The 21,231-nt window shown below is 38.4% G+C and overlaps 1 protein-coding gene across 1 annotated transcript in view; it reads left to right on the forward strand.

Moving 5' to 3' along the window:
* Positions 1-21,189, forward strand: part of agps (alkylglycerone phosphate synthase) — a 34,487-nt gene extending 13,298 nt beyond the window's left edge. Inside the window, exons 11-20 of the mRNA XM_055032084.1 lie at positions 3,832-3,959; positions 4,177-4,228; positions 6,868-6,944; positions 7,053-7,165; positions 9,019-9,088; positions 10,665-10,726; positions 11,499-11,588; positions 13,231-13,330; positions 14,104-14,161; positions 18,685-21,189. Coding sequence (XP_054888059.1) covers positions 3,832-3,959; positions 4,177-4,228; positions 6,868-6,944; positions 7,053-7,165; positions 9,019-9,088; positions 10,665-10,726; positions 11,499-11,588; positions 13,231-13,330; positions 14,104-14,161; positions 18,685-18,806 — 872 coding nt within the window. The 3' untranslated portion in view covers positions 18,807-21,189. The remainder of the gene's footprint in view (positions 1-3,831; positions 3,960-4,176; positions 4,229-6,867; positions 6,945-7,052; positions 7,166-9,018; positions 9,089-10,664; positions 10,727-11,498; positions 11,589-13,230; positions 13,331-14,103; positions 14,162-18,684) is intronic.
* The last annotated feature ends 42 nt before the right edge of the window (positions 21,190-21,231 follow it).

Genomic DNA, 21,231 nt, shown 5'->3' on the forward strand with positions numbered 1-21,231 from the left:
CTAAAACCCTGGGTTGGTGCAGTTTGGTACACTATTTTGTGGTCTGATTTAAGGGTTGGCAATGTAGACTTTTTTTTTGTGTTATTATTATGATAACAAAACTGATGACAAGAACTACCTATTAGTTCTAGTTTAGTTATGGCTGTAAATGTGTGGCGGAACAGTCATTTGCCCACAAACACAAATACTGCTCTTAAAAAACATACACATTTTTAATACACCTTTTTAGGACACCAGTTACATAAAGAAGTGGGATTTGTACCACGAGCCTGCACACAGTAACTGCACTTAAAGTAAGTGCATTTACCCTCCTGAGTTTGTATCATTCCTCTTTCCATCAACTCTGACCAGCTTCCTTGTCTCTACTAAAGAAATGCTCCCCCACAACATGATGCTGCTACCACCATGTCTGACAATGGGGATGCTGTATTCAGGGTGATGTGCTGTTAGTTTCCCTCAAAGCTGCACTTTGTCCATAATGTTGCACTTGCATGCTGTGTCCCACTCATGGTTCTGAAAAACGTAAAAAAATACTTTTTAAAGTAATTTGTAAACAATTACTTTTTTCATTCCACTCTTATAGAAATGCAAGATCTGCAGATTGCAGGACTAGTAGTTGACAGATTCTCTCTCCTCCTGAGCTGGGGGATTGCTACCGCTAAGTTACCAGCTGCTTCTTGACTGATTCTAAAATGAATGTTTTTTGTAGATCTGCAGTTAAGACCAGACTCCTTCTATTTAAAGATGATAGATTGACCAGTGCTGCACGAGATGTGTGAAATTTGGGACATTTTAGAATCTAACCTTTAAGTTTCTCTTCATTATTCTCAACCTGTCTGTTGTGTACCTTGGCCTTCTTGATGCTGATTGTTTACTAATGTTCTCCTGAAACTTCTGAAATCTTCCCACATAAAAATACTGAAAGTAAATTACAATTTCAGTATAAAAATATAATTTATGTGGACTGTTAATTAATTAGGAAACTTCTGAAGCCAGTTGCATGCATGGGATTTAATTCAGGAGTATCAGAGTAACTCAGTCCTGAAAACAAATGCTTGCCAACTTCTCATTATTATTTGTAAAAACCATTAACTGATTTCCCACACACTTTATAGTCAGACAGAATTTTGTGTTGCTTAGACACATAAAATGCCACTAATCTACATAATGCTTCTAATATACAACTACAAACTACATAGGAGTTTGTAGTTGTTACTTTTACAACAGCTACATAATATTTGCTCATATGACAACTTTATGAATCACAATTAGAATCATAAACAACTTGTATTTATGGAAATCAGATCATCACCTCCACATACATCCCTTACAGTTTGGGTTTGAACTTAGAAAAAACTGTTATTGTCAAGTTGAGGTAGAAAATAAACTGGCTAAATGGGGCCAGTGCACAACATAGAGATAGAACAGGACTAAATCACATTTCTTGGACTTTGTGTCTCTCTGGGAGACCTAACACTGAAGCTAAAGGTCAGCCCGCCATGTAGCCTCATTAAAATGATCAACCTCTTCAAGTTAAGAACTCCTTGCTGCAGTGTGACCGTAGGCCACATAAACAGCAGCTAGGCTGCACCAGCTATGCCCTGCATGCAAATAGCACTACATCCATTTTATTAGGAATTTGTCTGGAAGCTTAATCTGCTCATTTTCTGCACAACAAAGGGAACTGTTTATCTTTCTGACCTTGGAGTATCCTGAATACAGATTAGTTCTAACTCCTGGCTTCAACCAGGAGGAAGAAGTATTGGATTGATCACTAATCTCTTCAAAACTCCTTTCAGTGAAACAAATGAATGAGCTAATGCTTGGAGCCAAATGATTATTACATGAGGGGAGGGAGTCACTGAGGTGATTGTTATGGAAAATCTTGTAACACTTTATTTACAAAATGTTGCTCCATCATAGTATTGGTTCTTGGTATTCTCTCTCATCTACCTCCTATTTATCCTCACTCCCTCATCCTCCTTCACTTTGGTGCACTACAGCTCCTACCCACCTCCCTCCTTTCCTCCTTTCTCTAAATCCCAATCCATGCTCTGGCACTCCTCCTGCCTAGGAGGAGCAATTGAAGTCATATGTTTTCCACTGGGCCACTAGAGAGCAGCGTGTGGCATATATATCCACTTTACAAGCGCCATAAAAGCCACTATATGATCCAGAATGCCTAGTTATCTGTAATATAATGTAGTTATATGGAAATCAACGTATCCATCTAAATAAATGTGTTGTATTTATTACAGAGTGAACCAGTATAGAAGAGCAGAGAAAAGTAGGGACTTAACGATAAGCGTTTGCTACGAGCCCCTTGGGATATGTATACATTTCCACATTTATGTCAAAAAAGGATAGATAACAAACAAAATAACACAAAATACCAAAAAAGTAACAGATTGACAGAATTCCAGATGTATTTGATGGCTTGCTTGTTAACATGTATCAATCTCAGAACAATTATGTCTAAAGATTTAAAAGGCCAAAATAAATGGTGTACATTTCAATAATTGGTTTCTAATTCATTATTACCATAAATGTTAACTGTAGATATTTTTTTATGTCACTCTGTAAGCTATTATAAGATACTTTATCTGAGGGAACATGAAAAATATTCTGCAAGTCTAATTGATATGCAGGAACTTTCTGACCATGGTTTCTGAATATATGTTTAAAAGTAATAAAATTCTGAAATGCTTAAACCTCTGAGATTATTTCACCATGGAAGCCATCCCTAATCCTCTGAATCCGGTGTGTTTATGTGTTGTATGGACAAATATGAGGTTCCCTATTCTCAGGCATTTCTATTGCTGCAAATATAACCCAACATATAATTACAATTATTTTAATGCTCTCCACATCACAAGCTTGTCATTTTGATACATAGTGCTAACATGTGGAGCAAACACCTGCTACATTTAGATGCTCTTAGTGAAAGTGCTTTTTGGATACATGTATTTTTTTTGCCAGTCTGATATTCATAAAGGAAAACTTAGACTTGGATTCTAAAATTATATTTAGTTTGTGAATTAGTTTGGGTGTTTTTATTGTAACCAAGAGAAAGGTTTCTCAATATTCTTTCAATTAGATTATTGACAAACTGGCCCAACCGGTGAGCAAGGGGCAACACTGTAAAACTCTATGCTCTATACAGTTGGAGTAAGGCTTTATTCTGGCATCTCACTTAAATTGCTTTAAACTTCCATCATCCTTGTATGATGGAGAATTGACTTAACGTTTTAAAAGAGAGCTTTGTGTCTTTTCCATCAGGAACTTGAAAAAGACTTTTGCCAAGGTCATAACGTCAGCCAGAGGCTGCTTTACGTGTAAATATGTTGCTGTTGATGGCCCCCCACTGCCCTTGATAGGGACCCACTTTATTTCCTCTTGCGCTCATGCAGATAAATCTTAGCTTTCCCCCTGTGTGTGGTAGAACACCAGACCTACCGTGAAATGTGAGACATACGAATGACCCAGAGGACATGTACCGGAGAGCCTTGTAAAATACTTTTAAACTCTGCTTTAAAAGGCTCAGCTGGTGTAAATTGCATTCAGATACAGAAAAACTTCATTAGTCCCAGGAAGGCAGCATCTGTAGCTTAACCATAAACAAGCCAATGTTCTCACATGCACAGGCATGTTTACAATAAACAGCGTCGGATGTAGAGAAGGAAGAAAAAAAAAATAAAAATGTTTGCAAGATTGTAAACAAATGGCTAATAAAGGACAAAGTGAAACAGAAATGCACACTTTTGACCCAGATCTGAATCAAGTTGTTCAAAAATAAAAATCCTGTTCAAAATATGTTTTATGTTCTTCTAGGAACCCTTGGTGTCGTTACTGAAGTAACAATTAAAATCCGTCCCATGCCAGAGTATCAGAAGTATGGCTCTGTGGTGTTCCCCAATTTTGAGCAGGGTGTTGCCTGTCTTCGAGAGGTGGCTAGACAGGTATGAAGGCCATCGTTTCTTTATATTATTTTTTACAGACCTGTATGCATCTGTCTGGTCACCAGTTCTTTTTAATGTTTTACTTGTTTAGTGATGTCTTTGTTTTCTTACATTATAATAAGATAACCTGATCTGAACCTTCAACCTGCAATAATAGCTACACTGTTTTTTGTTACATAATGGTGTTTATGTATTTAAGCTTTATTTTGCTTTCCAGAGGTGTGCTCCAGCATCTATACGGCTCATGGATAATGAACAGTTCAAATTTGGTAAGTTTAGTTTGATTCTTGGTAATCTTTCATTTTTCAAGCATGTTGTTATTCATGTCATAAATATTGTATTTGATCACTTTGACTACTTGTGAGTATGACAATCCAACACTTGAAACCAAATGCTTGATTAGATTAGAGGATTTGTGACCTCTTATGTTAAGTGGGAGGCTTTAAAAATCATCAAAGACATATCAAGCAAATAGAAAGGAAGCTTTTTTTAAAAAAAAATGTTTCAAGATGTCATGTTAATAGTTCTTATGGAGAGACCATTAACAGATAACAGGAAGGCTGAGTTGAAAAAAGTCTTTGTTTTATCCATCTGCACTTTAATACATCCTTTGCAACAGCGCTTGTTGGATTTAGAAATGTTGGCACCTTTTGGAAAATCTTAGTGAAGGTAAAGAAACCTTTTGGATGAAGGTTACTATACTAGTAATGCTGACTGTGTTATTCATAGTAGTGGTATAAGGTGCTAAAAGCAGCTTAAAATGTTATCTTTGTTTTAAAATTGTGAAACCCTGTTTTACACCTTTGCTTATTCTCTCATGGTCTGAGGCAACCTCTGCTTCTGTGAACAATTGACCTTTCATGGCTAAAATAATCATTTTAGCTGATTAGGGTTTTAAGAAAAAATTAATAAAAATAATTTTAAAAAATCCCTACTCAGTTAAAATCTGTACTACTAACTTACAAAAGTTAGTAGTATTTACTTTTTGTAAAAAGAAAAAAAAAATCATGCACCATTCAGTCTCCAGATCAAAAAATAGTAATACATTTAGTTTTGCCCCAAGAATTCATTCTGTATTAACCATTAGTCATGTGCATTAGTCATCCTCAGCTTGCTTGGCCCTCATGTTTGTTCTGTTGTTTTAAACTAGTTTTAAGAAAACTGCTGCTCCACATTTGATACCTCAGTAGTTACTCAGAATTACCACAAAAACCAGCTCTGTAAATTTAAGTGGACATTATTTGTATTTCTACCCAACATATCTGGTGCCCTTTGGTCAGAGTGTAGTCTGTTGAGTTATCGCTTGTATGGAGGATGAAGTTATGATTAAGGGTTTATTTCTTTACCACTTCTTTGTAATTCTTGATATTACCTATGATATTTCTACACAAAGAACATGTTAGCTTTTAAGCTGCAAAATTCTGTATTTTAAATTGAGTTTTCTCAAACTTTTAATTAATGTAAATATATATTTCAAAAAATGAGTGCTGCAAACATTCATGTCACTTTCTACAGCTCCAAATTGTTAATCTGATTATTGTATTTGCAGCAAAACCGCAGCATGTGTACAAAATGAGACCAGGACTGAAGGCATAATGACAAATAACCTGGGCCAGAATGAAGTAGTTGCTCTGTTGAAGTTTTATGATGTTGTTTCCTGAGGTCCTGTGGAATGCATCTGGCATTACCGGAGATCTCTGTAAAGTTCCCCCGTCCCCAGGGATCTCGTTATCTCCCCTGTATTTCCACTTTTCATGGAGTAGGCACTTCTTAGCATTAAGTTGGAAAGATGAGGTGACCAATGGGTTTTTTTCACCCTCTTTTTTTATTATTTATTTATTTATTTTTGGTCTTTATATAATTATTTTTGACCCCTACATCAAACACAAGGCTCTCTTCTATATTCAATAGTTTTAGTGTTTTCCCCCTACTTTTAATAATGCTGGCTACAAATACCTGACCATTGACATCACCTATACATTTTTGTATGCTACATCATTTAATTTATATGTTAACTAAGACATTCTATTGAAAGAAAGGAATAAAAAATCTAGAAAGGCAAGCTTTTGCTTATGCATGCATCATTTTGTATCTGGATTTTTGAGTATTTAATTAACGACTTTGATAGCTGTGAGAGACCCCAAGACCCGCAATCAAATTTTGGAATGGAAACAATTAGGACACTAAGTGATGAAGAGACTTCGGCATGGGGGGAAATAAATGAACTGTTAAGTCTCTGCGACATCACCCATGACTTCCCTGCTGTGATTGATAACCATCCCATCGGCCCCCAGCCCCTCATTTTCGCTTGTCCACAGGCGCTTTTGTGCGTCCAATCAGGAATAAATCAAAAAGTGAGGGTGAGGAAGACTGATATCACTGCGTCAACCCCACTTCCCTTTGGAAACTGCCTGATTTATAGTTGCTGTCGCTGGCAGCTATTGGGCCTGTTATGAAGTTATTCAAATGTTACTATTTATATTTCCTTTTTTTTTTTTTTGGTTGAAGCCCAAATATATCAGACCATTTCGGCCTCACTGAATGGGAAACGATGCAGCAGAAATAGTTTGTCTAAAAAGTAGACAAAGGTCAGTCTAATTTTTGAGGTCAAATATGTTATCTCTGTTTTTTTTTTTTTTTTTTTTTGTTTTGTTTGTTTTTTTTTTATCAAGCTGTGACAGCACTGGTGCTTTTTCTGGAGGATTACAATTTCTCTTTAATACTTATGGTATAGGGAGAAAAATGCTCATTGCCAACAGAATTTGTGGGCTTGTTTTTGAGTTTGCAGTTGTCATCAGTCTTGGTCAATCAACCTGAAAATTCCTGAAAAGCTGATTGTTTTTAGTGTCAGATTCACTTGAGTAACATTTATTTGATTTTTATTTATTTTTATTTTTTGTTTTAACAGGTCATGCCCTGAAGCCACAAGTATCTTCAATTTTCACATCATTTCTGGACGGACTAAAGAAGTTTTACATCACCAAGGTAAAAAAAAAAAAAAAACAAGACACACCATAATATTGTTTGGATATCTCTGCAGCTGGTGTTTTCTGTAAAAAACAAAAAACACATTCTCCTTTCTTTTGTTTTCAGTTCAAAGGGTTTGACCCTAACCGCTTGTGTGTGGCCACCCTGCTGTTTGAAGGAGCCCGTGAGAAGGTGCTGCAGCACGAGAAGCAAGTTTATGACATTGCAGCAAAATTTGGGTGCGAACACTTGGTCTATTTTGTCCTTTTACATGTATTTACTTGAGGAGGTAAGTGCGCTAAGTCTCCCTCATTGCAGGCTAGAAGGAGTAGCACTGACCTGGGTTAAAAGAAAACTCTGTTGCAACCTACTGCGTCACAGATACAGTGTGTGTCTGTGTGGACTGTTGAGTCACCTTTTGACGTCCTCTTTCCAGCACAGCTGTAATGTTAAAGCGAGTCTGCTGAGGGAAGTGATAGTAGAGCAGCAGTCCCCTGAGGACAGCACAGAGGAAGATGACACAGCCTGGTAGTCCTCTGCTGATATGATTGATCATGTTACTGAACAGCTGGGACTTCCCACTATAGAGGAAACCACTGTCTCAGCCTTGCTTTTTTTAAAACACCGGCCTGTTCAACGAGTTCAACATAAAGTTGCTTTCCTATGTTCAAGACCTGAGTTTGAAGTTGAAATTAAAAAGGAATACTTCCTATTTATTTTTTAAATAATAGCAGACATTGCAGTTTAAGCAGACAGGCTTGTCTAAAAATTTTTTTAAATATATTTCTATTAAGGTTTCTTTTGGAATATTTTCTGTTACCTTTCATTTGTTTTCAGCAATTTCTAAGAATCTCTGAAGATTCAACAAAATTTATTTAAAATTAGTTTCTTTACCTAGGGGCAAAACAAGAGACACAATGGAAACAGAAATTTGCAGCTGATTTCTATTTATTTATTTCTTTTTTTTTATAAAGTGAACAATGACTCACAGCTTTGATCTTGAAGAAATGTAGCAGTTTATGTGATCACAATATCTGCATCTGATTTGACAACTTTTATTATGCTGCGTTCTAGACATTAATGCAATATGTACTGATGCAACAATTTTCACATACAGTTGAGAATTGAATATTATGACAAGAATTGGGTACATTAGATATTAACAATAACTTTTAATTGATGTTTGGCCAAAAATGTAAAATTCCTGCCACACCATGCCTCTTGCTGAAAGGTGTATTTCATTAGTCACATAACCACATTATAAAAATCTGTTTTAATTCATTTGTTGTCAAAGTAAGTATAAAAAGTCCACAAAGAAGAAGACAGTTGACTCAGCAGTTGGCTCCTCCTTGTCCCTATAAACGTTTTGCACAAAATTTGAAAAAATAAAAAGTACAGTGATGATGTAAAATGGCCCAAAAATTGCTTGCATAAATATTCAGCTTTTACTGTAAATAAGTGTGATGTATTTGATATTTACCATGTACATTAAATGTTTAACACATTCCAGCCACCAACCTTATGATTGTCAAAAACCAGTCTGTAGGTTATGTAGTGTTCAAGTAATACTTCACCTGTCAATGATTTCTGCTTATTCCTAACATCCTTCCTTTCTAGTTTTACTCTGTTGCCTTGTGCTCAGATGTCCAGGCTTCCTTGGATCATAGAAAGCTATTAAAGCAGAAGAGGTGCATCAGTCTCATGTAGCATCCTCTCCATAATTGCATTATTTCAAAGAAATGGTGAACACCCATCAGATCAAGTGTCAGTGATGGATTACTTGGGTTAGGGCAGTAAGGAATGCTTTCCTCTGGTGTAAGGAAACAGGAAGACGAGTAAAAAAAAAGAATCAATATAGTGATTTTCTAATGAGCTCGGCCTGATTAGTTTGGATGGTAAATGAAAATGTGATTACCCACAGCCGGTGATAGATGTGTGGCTGACCTGTGGCGATGCATGGAGCGCAGCAGCATTGATCTGTACATTGTTGGAGTGACAAGCTCCAGGACAGCTGTTGTGAGGGCCAGCAGTGTGAGCAACAAAGCTTGAAAGAAAGGAGCAGTTAAATATTAACCATGTTGTGTCTTTCTAGGGGCTTGGCAGCAGGAGAGGACAATGGACAGAGGGGCTACATGTTGACCTTCGTCATCGCTTACCTCCGGGTGGGTCATTGCACTGGCTTTTTCTCCGTCTGAGCTGATGGGCAGGGAGGCTGAGATTTGACAGCAGATAGGATAGAGAATGAAGATGATGGGCTGCAGAATATGACCTCAGGAGGTCCTCCATCAGATCCGGTCACAGTTATCAGTGTGTCTAACGCTGTGGAAAGAGGGCACAGTAGCTCCTGACACAATAACAATAGAGAGTTGACGCAGGTCAGTCCTGATGGAGGCCGTTCTGATGAGCATGGGTTCAGTAAGCTTCTAACTGGCAGCTTTATCCAAGGATCTAAATTAGAATTTTAAATGTGAGATAAAAGGGGAACTTAATAGATGTGGTTTCATTATAAGTAATGTTTTTTGTATTTATGAATTCAAAAATGTTGTAGGAGGGCATAAGGGGCTTTACATCGTTATAGTTTTTTGTCACTTCATCTTATTTTTTCATCTTATGTTTCAGTCATTAGTTTGTTGACTGATTCATTCACTTCTTTGGGGTTAAAAGTTGGTGCTATCACTTTTTTTTGCTGTAATTTTTTTCACTTCATTCCTGGTAGCCTTCCAATTATTCTAGTTACAGGACTTCTGTAAAGCCGAATAACAAGCTGTGTTTGATGACATTTGCTTCATCAAATAAAGTTTCATTTGCTTCAGATATTGTTTCCATTAGAGATTGAGTTTTTCCATTCATTGAGGTTTTCTTTAGGTTTGTTTTAAAAAGATTATCTTCTATTAAAGAGACAGTCTTGGAGGGAAATACAAATGGGGGCAAAGTTGCTTACTGGTAAGTGTAAAAAAAGACTTGAATCTATTGTTACAGAAGCGCAAAAAAAATGAAATGTTATGATTATTGAAGTAAAAAGCATTAATATCTTTCTGCTTTCAGTTCATAGCAAGCATAAACCCCCGATAATGAGGAAAAAAATCAAATTAATCATTTCCAGCTCAAGATTTTTTTTGTCTAGGGACTGAGGTGGTCACAGGGCAAGAGCTATATATATGTTTTGTATCAGTATAATGTTGAAGCATTCGTTGACGAGCTATTTTCTGTTGAATGGCAGATTTTTATTAAAATTGAGTTGCCACATGTTCAGGTCCTCCGCCGTACTTAAGTGTCTGAGTTGCTTTTTCACATATTCGTCCCTTGCTTCAGGCAAAAACCACTTGATGTGTCACCAAAAAAGCTCAATCTTGCTCTGATCTGGCCAGATAGTTTTCCGTTAAAGTAAAGAAAGTAATTGATTATTAATTAAAACATAACACTAATTTTGATCCCTTATAAAGGTAAAGTGTACTTTATAAAAACTTCATGTATTTTAGAGGAAGTGTGGCAGAGACCAAAAGTTGTTCCACTCCTGAAAACTATTATTTTCTAACATAGAAAACACAACTTCAGACATGTTTAAGCTATATTTTGTACTAAATCCCACAAATTATTTCGACTGGGTTAAACTCTTCTGAAGTTACTGGATTACTCTTCTGACCAAAGGGCCAAAAAGTGATTTCTGTCAGGTTCATATAAATATGCTGAATCCATTAACTTTGCAGACTCCTAATGTTAATACTCTATTCTATACAGGACTTAGGAATGGACTACTATGTGATAGGGGAGTCTTTTGAAACCTCTGTGCCTTGGGACAGGTAAGTGCATTGAAAAGGGCTTCAGGCTTTCCTCTGTTAATTTTTAATGCATTTTGTTCTTTACTCCTTCTGAAAGATCACTCTGCTTTCTTGATGGCCCTTTTTCTTTTCAAATTCCCAACCTCTCTGACATTCACCTTCATGTCTGCTTTCTCTAACCATTTAAACAACTGCATCAAAAGCTGTTTTTCCCTTCTTAACATTGCTGGCACACACACACCCATGCAAACACACACGTATATAAAAGGACGTGGGTTTATCACCACATGTGCTGTGTGGGGGCGGTGAAACGTGTATACCATGAGCCGCTGATCTTCCTCAGATCGCTCCATGTTGTGAGATCTGCAGTTCCAACATGTTTTATTACCCTGCTTTCTCGCACAACAAACACGAGCACGTGCAGCTCCCTGTTGTGTAAGATGCCTGACGGGAGAGACCAAGAGATCAGGCACTGAGGCAAGCATATGTGCCTGGCTCATTAACCACCCTCCTCCCCATCCTGCACAATCCACACCCGGCTGCACATGCTTAGGACTGGCGGCCATTTCCACACCAGTGGGAATCTCTCGCTCAGTGGTCGTCATGTCAGTCAGTCTGTTGTCCTCCTCCTTCCTGGCTCCCTGCCTTTTTTTTTGTCACAAAATTAACCCTTTTTATGCCATTAATAAATGTATTCATATGGATATTGCTTACAAGCATAAAGGTCTTAAATTTGGCAGTACGAGAAAAGAGCTATTGAATTTTTATGTCTTTCACGTAAATTTTCTTTCAGGGTTTTGGACATTTGCCGGAATGTGAAGGCACGCATCGTGCGAGAGTGTAAAGACAAAGGAGTTCAGTTTCCACCTTTATCAACTTGCAGGTAACAAAAAAGAGCTTTCTGTGAAAAATAAAGGTGCACAGAAGTAATGTTTATATATCACGTGAAACTGCCAAATGAACCTAGAAACCAGAGATTTTCTGGCCTTCCTCAGCTGTTTCGCTGCAGTATGGAATAGCAGTCTTGCTCTTGCTCACTCTCTTGCAGCCTAAATAAACTAGACATTCTTTTAAATAGCTTCTTCAGGCTCTTTCTTCCTCTGACTTCATTTTAATCACATCAGTAATACTGAAAGCACCTATGATAATTCTTCACTCTGTAACAGCTTACACAATGAAGAATGTTGCTCAAACTATGACCTGGTGGATAGTATGTACATTTAAAAACAAAAAAAATCTTAAACCAGCGAGGTCCAGGATGGATCAAATTTGCCTTAGTCCATCGCTTGAAAAAGATTTTATGGATCCCATTTTCAAAAAAAATAAAGGTATAAAAATCTATGTATAATTGGCAATATTTGGCCTGAATTCAGGACTTCTCTTTTATGTATATTTAATTATTTCATATTAAACTGGACCACAAACGAACCTGTAGCTTTTATTCAAAAGCAGATTTGGATTTACTCATTCTTTTAATAATGGCAAATACAGCAGAGAGTGATCCATAACCTGTTGATATTTCTTGCCCAAGACTATACAAAAAAATTCATGCAAAACATTTGGACATTGCTGGTCCCTTTTTGTGTTTTGTTTTTACAATGATTCATAGATCCTTTGCATTCAAAAATCCACCTAACGTGTTTTATTAAAATAAGTATTTAACTTATTTTTGAGAACATAATTTAATACGTTTTTACAATTGAGAATTTTGCCCCACTTGTCAAAAAGTTTGAACACTTTTTCAATTAGAAATAAAATGGTACTTCTGTTAGGGTTTTATAGTCATTATGTTTGCAAATCCACAATACAGCAGTAGCATCACTTGTCTTTTTTTTTTTCCTTCTTTTAAAAATCTTTTTTTTTGTTGTTGTTGTTTTTTTTTACTCTTCTGTAAAATAAATATTACGTTATGAAGGCTCATTTCTTTCCTCCGGAAATAGTTTGGTCTGTCCTTCCATCCCAGTTGCCTTGACCAGACGGACAGTGGGACAGACAGACAGACGGCTGGCTGGTTGGTTGAGGAGCACCAGGTTGCCGCTCGCAGATTGCGTGCAGATTAAGCCTCGGCCTGATTATGCTGCAGCCATTCATTTCCCGGCTGCAGTCTGTCACATGATTGATTTGTCCATTTAACCTCTAGAACAGTCAGCGTGCCAGGTGATGGGCCATGTCAAATGAACAAGGGCTCTGCACCCTGCGCCTCCACAGGGAGGAGAGCCAGAAAATAAAACCACACACAAACTGGAGAGTTTTGTTGCAGCACAACGGCTGTTGAACTTGTTACAACACCGGAGCTGTTTGTTTTGTTAAAATGCAATGCAGTTGAATCTCTGACAATTGACTTCTCCTATTGAATATGGCAGTGCTTTAAGATTGTCTGTGGTTTCTCGTATGAATGGAATTGAGGTCAAACCTCCCACCTTCTCATTATCACTGTTATGCCTGCTATGGCAGACAGATAAAAAAAAATCCAGCTGCTAAGTTTCTCACTGAGAGGTTTGTTTAAACCTGTCCTGTTTGTGCAGGGTGACTCAGACGTATGACGCTGGCGCCTGTGTCTACTTCTACTTTGCCTTCAACTACAGAGGACTCAGTGATCCGGTGCATGTGTACGAACAAGTGGAGGTGGGTTCAGCTTTGACTGTTTCATATTCAAATGTAACAGAATACACACTTATCACAAAGTTCAAATTTTGTCTTCTCAATCCACTGATTATTTTCCCAAAGCCTTTGGAGATTATGAAGATATTCTTTTCAGGCTTTGATTTTTTGAACGTCCTGGAAGTGTTATGATGAGGCCTTACAGTAATTTTGGAGTCTGTTGATAATGGCTCTCACTGTGGATCGCCAGAAACCTTAGAGATGGCTTTGTCACCCTTTCCAGATTAAATCCTTGATATGTGTTGTATTTTAACTTGCTTCATGTTACCGGAAGGTTTATATTTAGGTGATGTAAGACAATAATCAGTCCTGTATAAACACTGATACTAAAATAAGGGAACATATTAATCTTTATTAAAAATAAATAAATTAATTAATTAATGATAATGAAGAGTAAACATCAGCTAAATTCAGGAATAGTACCAAAAATAGTACCATATGTCCTACCTGCTGCAAGAGAGATTGAAAGCTGTAGTAGCTTCAGCCAGCTGACTGGCAGCATGCAGCCACAGGATTAAAAGGATCAAAATCCAGACCAGATATGTTGGCAAACTTTCTGGTGTCTTATCAAAACAACTGAATTGTAGGAACCACAGGGCTACCTGTTAATTTTAAGATCTTTATACTGGTAATTGGTCTGATTTACCTTCAGCGCAGTTTGCCTCAGAACATTGATGTTTTTTTTTTCTTTCTTTTTTCAAGAAAATTTCTCAAACACTCTTGTTTTGGTCTTTCAGCATGCAGCTAGAGAAGAAATCCTTGCCAACGGAGGGAGCTTGTCACATCATCATGGAGGTACTACAAGCTGAAAATTTCACCCTCAACACATAATACTTACATAAACCCTCCTAATGGTTATTCATCTGTCCGTCATATACAAACATGTTGATCTGGGATCCGCTGATAACGATGCGGGCTGCTGCATGCCATGAAGCCGACTGTGCTCTAAATGTGCATTCGGACGTTCGCATGTCCAGATCTGCTCCTACAGCTCAGATGAATGACTGCGACTCGTTTGTTCACTTCAGCAAAGCGTAAGCGCGGGAGGCCAGCGAAACGACTCCATGGGCCCCATCAGGGATAACCGAATCGGCTGCCTTATCTATATTGCCATCCGCCTCGCTGTTTTCATACATCACTTCAGGCTATTCATCACACCTGTCCAAAACAGTATGCAGTGAATCAGCTGCGATATTAAATCACAATTTTTCCCGAAGGCGGGGACGGGTTCAAAATTAAAAGATTGCTAATAAAAAGGAGGCAGTGAGTCGGGGTAAATGATGCCGCCGTTATCGCCGGCTCTACGCTGACCTCCAAGCGGTGGCCCCGTCACCCCCGAGCGGCACGGGGGAGGTGACGAGAGGGGGAGAGGAGGGGATATTGATGCAGCTCCTATGTGCGAGGCCCACTCTGTAATTGTGATTAATACCAGCGGGGCTCGCTATCTGAGTGCAGACAGGCCGGTTTGTCTGCCCACAATCAGCGCTTGACAAATGGAGCCTGTTCCTGCAGGTTTTGTGTATCAAACAGATGTAGTCAAGAATAGTGAGGTGGGAGGGCATTGCAGGAAATCTACATTTCTGTAGCCCCGTGTTTACAGCAGGTCACTACTGTGCTGAGTGGGCAGAGGAAAGATTTCTGAATACTTCCTCTGCAGCCATATTGCTCGACCACCTTGCTCTGTTCACTCCTGTTTGACAAAAGTATTTAAAAACTCATGAATTTGCATTTTAAATAAAATTATAGACTGGTTGAAAACCCAGAAGTCCAGGGCCTCATGCCGTCTGCAACCAGGTCACCATGTAGTTATGAAGAGTTCCTCAACATCAATCATTAAGAGCTTCATCAATCTATTAACTCCTCATTGCAGCTTCTTGGACAATAGGTCCTGCTCGTGTCCTAGCCCCATTTTGTTAGAGATGCGCAGTGTTGAAGAACGGAGACTCAGCTAACGTTCTCTTTTCTCTGCATGAATGAGAAGAACAGCATAACTTCAGGGTGTATTGGCCCAGTTCTTTACTTCTTATTAGGATTTTATTTGGCTTTGTCTTATAAGCCAAAACTTCTTATAAGTTCTTATAAGAACTATTGGCTTTATGAAGCCAACAGTTCAACAGCAAATACATACACAGTGCTCAAAATTACTGTCATTTTCAGCATAACAGTAATTATTTCTGTACAATAATATTACGAGAAGCATTATATAGTGAAATTAATGACCGGGATATAAATAAAAAAGTGAGTAAAAGCAGTTTCCCTCCCACAGCAACCTGTTTGGTGTAATGGAGATGCTGCTTGTTTATGTTCGTCTTTTGCGCACAGCAAACTCAGGAAAACCAGGGAGAACAACATAGGCAGGACTGTTAGGATGTAGCATCAACCCATGTGGCACAGACTGGCAAAACAAAGCTGGGAACAAAAGAGGCGGGCTGGAACGTGCGCCCGTTGGCCGGTGGAATATTTATTGATGAGGTTATTCCTTGCATTTGATTGCATTGGAGTTAATTTAGGTGTTTCATTGAAAAACACAAAAGCACATCACACTTTGTAGATTTTAGATTTTAACTTGCAAAAAAAGTACAACTATTTATAAGTTCACCTCGCTTTACAAATATGTTCTACGTACGTTGTCTACTCCATAAAAACACATTGAACATTGAGGATTGTTGTGAGATGTCAAAATGTGGGGAAAATAAAATTTTCAAGGTGCTGTAGGAGGCAAATAAATGACCTAATTTGGAGAAGGTTACTTCTTGCCTGAACTTCTGTAGACTTTTCCACATGTGAAATATGAATTTCTGTCTCTGTTTCTTTTTTTTTTTTTTGGGGACAGGGGGGCTGGGGGGAATCTCTGAAATAGCTACCTGCTCTGCTTTGCATGTCTCAGCTGCACAGACCAGGTCTGGGGAGATTGATTGCAACAGAAAGCAAAAAGGAGAGAATATGACAAGATAGATGTGTAAATTATCACAGTGATGGAGGCAATGATGCAGTCCCAGAACCTTCTGTTTTCTTTCCTCTTTCCTGAGAGGAGGGAGGGACGGAGGTGGGACAAGAGAGACGGAGTTTGGAGGAGGAGGTTGTTGTCGGGGGCGTGGTACTTTCTTGGTTATTGGGCAGGAGCTGATTGGTCCCTCTGCCACCATCTGGAGGTCTGTGTGCTGCCGAGGGCTCCTGGTGACCCTGCTGTCGGCCCTGTTTTGTTAGGAGACGGCTGCCCTCATGGCTGATCCCCATCTGGGTTTCCTGGCTGCTGTGTGATATCATGGGGATGTAATGTGTTGAGGGGAGGGTCCTTCCCTTCTGACACTCTTTCAACACTGCGGCTCCCTGCTAAGGATGAGGAAGAAATCATCGCGCTGACTCTGTTTCAGGCTTTTATATCTAATCTCAGGTGTTTGGCTCTGAGCAGCACCTGTTTAAGCTTCTCATTTTGGTTTACTTTGTGTTTCTTTCAGTGACACAACTTCGAATTGTTTATATTTATCAAACTATGGTGGCATTTTTGTGAACCCTTTTCTTTCCTGTGCAGTTTATAATAAGTTTTTCAGTAATGCTTATGTTAGTGGAACCACAGATCCTTTTCTTTTTAACTAAAACTTTTACCTTTGGAAACAGTTTGGTTATTAAACTCAGTCATTTAATAATTATTTTGTTTGGCTCTACTTGGTGTGGAAGGATGAATCTATTTGATATAGATTTATCTTTTTTCACATCTCTATAAGTAAGCACACGGGTGTGTCTAAATTATTTCATTTCTGTAGTTTGATTGAAAAAGTGATATGTACATTTTATAAGTTTATTAGACAGTAATATATTTACTGGGCTCATTTCTTTTGATTTTGATCATCACTCATTGGTGCTAGTAACCTGAAATTTAGTTTGAAAGAAAGTTATATTCCTACACAAGATCTGTCGGAAAAAAATTATATTAACATATAAAAAAATGGTACATAATTTTTGATATGATAGTAAACATTTTTTGACACAACGTATAATAATGGCAAGTCACAAAATTTATTCTCAGAGAAGCTTAATGCAAGCAGGTTAATTAGCATGTTAAGTGGAAAGATAAACATTTATAAATGCAGTCAAAAGATAATCTCGCTGGATACCTCCATCTAATCTAACTAAACTTGAACTATTTTTCAACAAGAAATTGACAAATTTATATCTCTACATTTGAAAGGTTTAAACTCATTTTATTGAAGGGAAAAAAAAACTTCAATTCTTTTTGGGGATTCGCCTGAGTTCATCCCAGCTCATATTTGACCTCAGTTGATGTGGAAAACTATTTGACCTTTGAAAATGTGCATTTAGTTTCCACATATTGAAGGAATGAGCTCCAGTTGACTGTAAAGCAGAAATGTTTTGTTTTTACGACAGAAGAAAATGAAACCCTGTATTAATATTTGTTTATATTTACCCAGCGAACACCACCAGCTGTACTTGAACGACGATTAAGGACTACTGCTTAATATCAAACAATAAAGAAAACCATTCAAAGCACAGAGGGGAGCCAATGGCTGCTGAGCACTTTATCTTATCAATATAAACTTTCAGCACCACATTACTCTCACTTTATGCCCGATGCAAAAAAAAAAAAGTAAATATTTAAGTTATTCAGCTTTATTGACTTTATAAACAAGAAGAAGTAAATGTTCTTGGTTCATTTCTTTAGCATAATTCAAAGTTCCCAACCAGTCTTCCTGCCGGTTGCAGATCCTCCACTGGGCGCTGACTGGGTGTGGGGGGTGTGTGAACAGCTGCGAACCTCCCAGGCAGCCTCGTCAGGTTTTGTGGTGAAGCTGCTCTCCCTCCTCAGGTTTAGGTTTCATAGGGAAGCTGGATGGTGCCGGCGGAGAGCCAAAGTCGTGCTGACAGAGGAACATAGAGCCGGTGTAGCCGCCTCTTGGCCATCATGGTAACGCCAGGGAGTAGAGCTCAGGACAACTCGGGCCCCGTAGGTCAGACAGAGCGGTGTGCTCGTGTGCAGGGAGGGAGTATGACTTTAGCGGCGGTCTCAACCAGTGAGGGAGCCGGGAACGGACCGCCGCAGCCGCCAACCGGCCCCTCCTCTGGGAACACACAGAGCCTAATGAGTTTGATAGTCTGCTGAGCTCCATAAATCATGCCATGCAAAACATTTCTCCTCTCTGAATAAAAGCATTTATCACCCTCTGTTTATTCACTCACTCTCACAAGATTGATTGGCTCCCAGCAGCCTGCTGAGCAATCAGCCATGCCGATTCCGCCGTTTCTCCCCCCTGGTCGTCGTCCTCCACTTATTTATTTTATTTTTCTCTTCTGCCATTCAGTGGGGAAACTTCGGAAGGAGTGGATGAGGGAGACCGTCTCCAACGTCGGCGTGGGGATGCTCAAGTCTGTCAAGGACTATGTTGACCCAAATAACATCTTTGGCAACAGAAACCTCCTCTAAGTCCAAGTTCCCATCCATTATCTCACCCTTTATTTCATTTTTTTCTAAAAACTTCCAGTGCATTTTGGATTAACAGCTACTAAATGTGAATTTAAAACACAGATCTCATCAAACATGTCTCTCGGTGCCATTTAATGATTCACTCTCCACTTTCACCATACGTCGCACTTAATCTGCTCAGCTTCTTCTAACAAGATTCAATGGGTGTAGCAAAACATTGACCTATCTCAGATTTGCTTCCTGAACACCTTTGCCAACATAGAAGAAGCTGTGTTATGGTCCTCCTGTGAGTGTGTGTGTATGCTTGGCACTACTTTAGTGGTAAGTAAAGCTCTGTGCCTTTCTAAAGCTTGTGTCTGCCTTTCCTCCTTCATGTCCCACATTTGTCCTTTCTCGTCTCTTGTCGTTCTGACCTTATGCCATATTAGACGTGTTCAAGGACCGAGTGTATCTGTGGGTGCCTGTCCTCCTGCCCCAATCAGTTTGGGTCCACTGATTCCAAGCCCATGTTTTGTACGATTGCTGAAAAAAATAAGCATACCTTTGTGTGTTTAGTTTTTGTACTGAAAGCTTTTACGCGGAGTGGTTTGTAACTTATGAAGAGAAGTGGAAATTGAAGCCATTTTGAACATGTTTCTCTTTTGGAGGGAGGGGCCTGTAAACGGTGGTGCTCACGTCGAACCAAAGACTTGAATCATCAGATTGTGTCTGATGCAGTGCACGTGAGAAGTTTACTCATCATTGGCATTAATCTTGATTTTTGATCTCTTAATTGATTTATTCCATCCTGGAATGCTTATGTGACAACTTCAAATAATTTTAGAAACAAGAATTAGATGAAGAGATTGAAAGGATTCAGCAGGATTCTTTGTGAATTCAGTCTTTGTAGCATCTTTGCTATAGTTAATGTCAGGGTTTTTAAAAAAGCTCAGTGCTAGCCTGCTTTATGGACTCTAAAGCTAACTGTAATCATTTCCTGTTGAAATCTCATCTGACTCAAACTTTCACCCTCAAATGAATGATGATTGGTATGAATAATCAGAAATTATCCAAAAATCACAAAGAATCGAGCCGACTGTGCACTGGAAACGATTATAAAATCAATGTTACTGTCCACGTTGCTGACCTGAAAAGAAGATCCCAGATAAAACCTTTAAATTCTGATATCAAGAGTCAAAGGTCAAAACCAACTGTCAAATATGATACAGCATACTCTGGGGCTGCTTTGCTGCCATTATTACTGATTAATTCCACAAAGTAGATTGGATAATAAAGTAACTGGACTACTTCTTAATTCTTCAACTTCAGCTTACAGCGACACTGATGACTGGAAGTTGGGAACTAGAATTTTCTATGCCAGTGATCCCAAATACCACCAAGTTAGTTTTTGGTTCAGATAAAGCAGACTTAGGTCAGCTTTTGAGAATCTCTGACAAGAAGCTGGGTCATGTTTAAAATCCAAGAAGCCTATCAATTTATTAAAATCAACATCATCAGTTATACAGTTATACCAAAGCCACTCTGGAGAATGGTTTTGTGGTCAAAGGAAACAACAGTGGAGCTGTTCAACAATAATCATGAGATTCATGTTTGGGGGAGCCTTCTACACCGGGACTTCCAAACTGTACCAAATGTCAAGCGTGGTGGTAGAAGCATCATGCTATGGGCTTGTTTTGCTGTCATACAGTTGGTTCCAACAGGACAATGATCCCAAACACACATCAAACTACACAAAATAGGCTAGCATTAAGATTTTGGTTATTTAAAGGGAACGTGTTATTAAACACATTTTTTTAATTATGGAGATTTCTCTCAATGATGAGTGCAAACCTCTTAGTGGCACATTCTTCATTGTCATGCAGTCACTTCATTCGTTAAACTGTTTTTTTTTCCCTATTAGTATATGCAAAGATTACCATACTGACAGATCCTGACATGTAAATATTTATGACTGTTACACATGCTAAAAGATTCTGCTCAAACCACACATCTTTAATAAGTTTGTCCCTCGAGAGAGTCCTTGAAGAATCGAGTAGTTTAGTGTTTCTATATTGTCTAAAAGCTTTTATGAACTCATACTGTAATGTGCTACATTTTGATACTGATCTTGTACCCATTTAGCTGCTCGTTCTCTGATCTTTGCCTCATTTTTTGTTGATTAAATATAACATGTTGATTAACAATGAACCCTCTCCAGATAAATTAGATCTCTGAGACCTGACTTTTTACCCCATGTGTCAAAAAACATGCCTTTGAATGTTATCGCTTTTACCTCTTTTTTTGTTTTGTTTTGTTTTTTTTTGTCAAATTTTCCCTTCTCAGCATCAACATTGAGTACATTTTGTCAATGCTGTTTGTGCAATAAACTAAAGTAAAAACATCAGCATGAGGGCTTTTTTTTTCCCCCATCATCTCAGTACACGCA

This window comes from Poeciliopsis prolifica, unplaced genomic scaffold (genome assembly GCF_027474105.1).
Source record: "Poeciliopsis prolifica strain line A6 unplaced genomic scaffold, Auburn_PproV2 SCAFFOLD007, whole genome shotgun sequence".
NCBI classification, from domain to species: domain Eukaryota; kingdom Metazoa; phylum Chordata; class Actinopteri; order Cyprinodontiformes; family Poeciliidae; genus Poeciliopsis; species Poeciliopsis prolifica.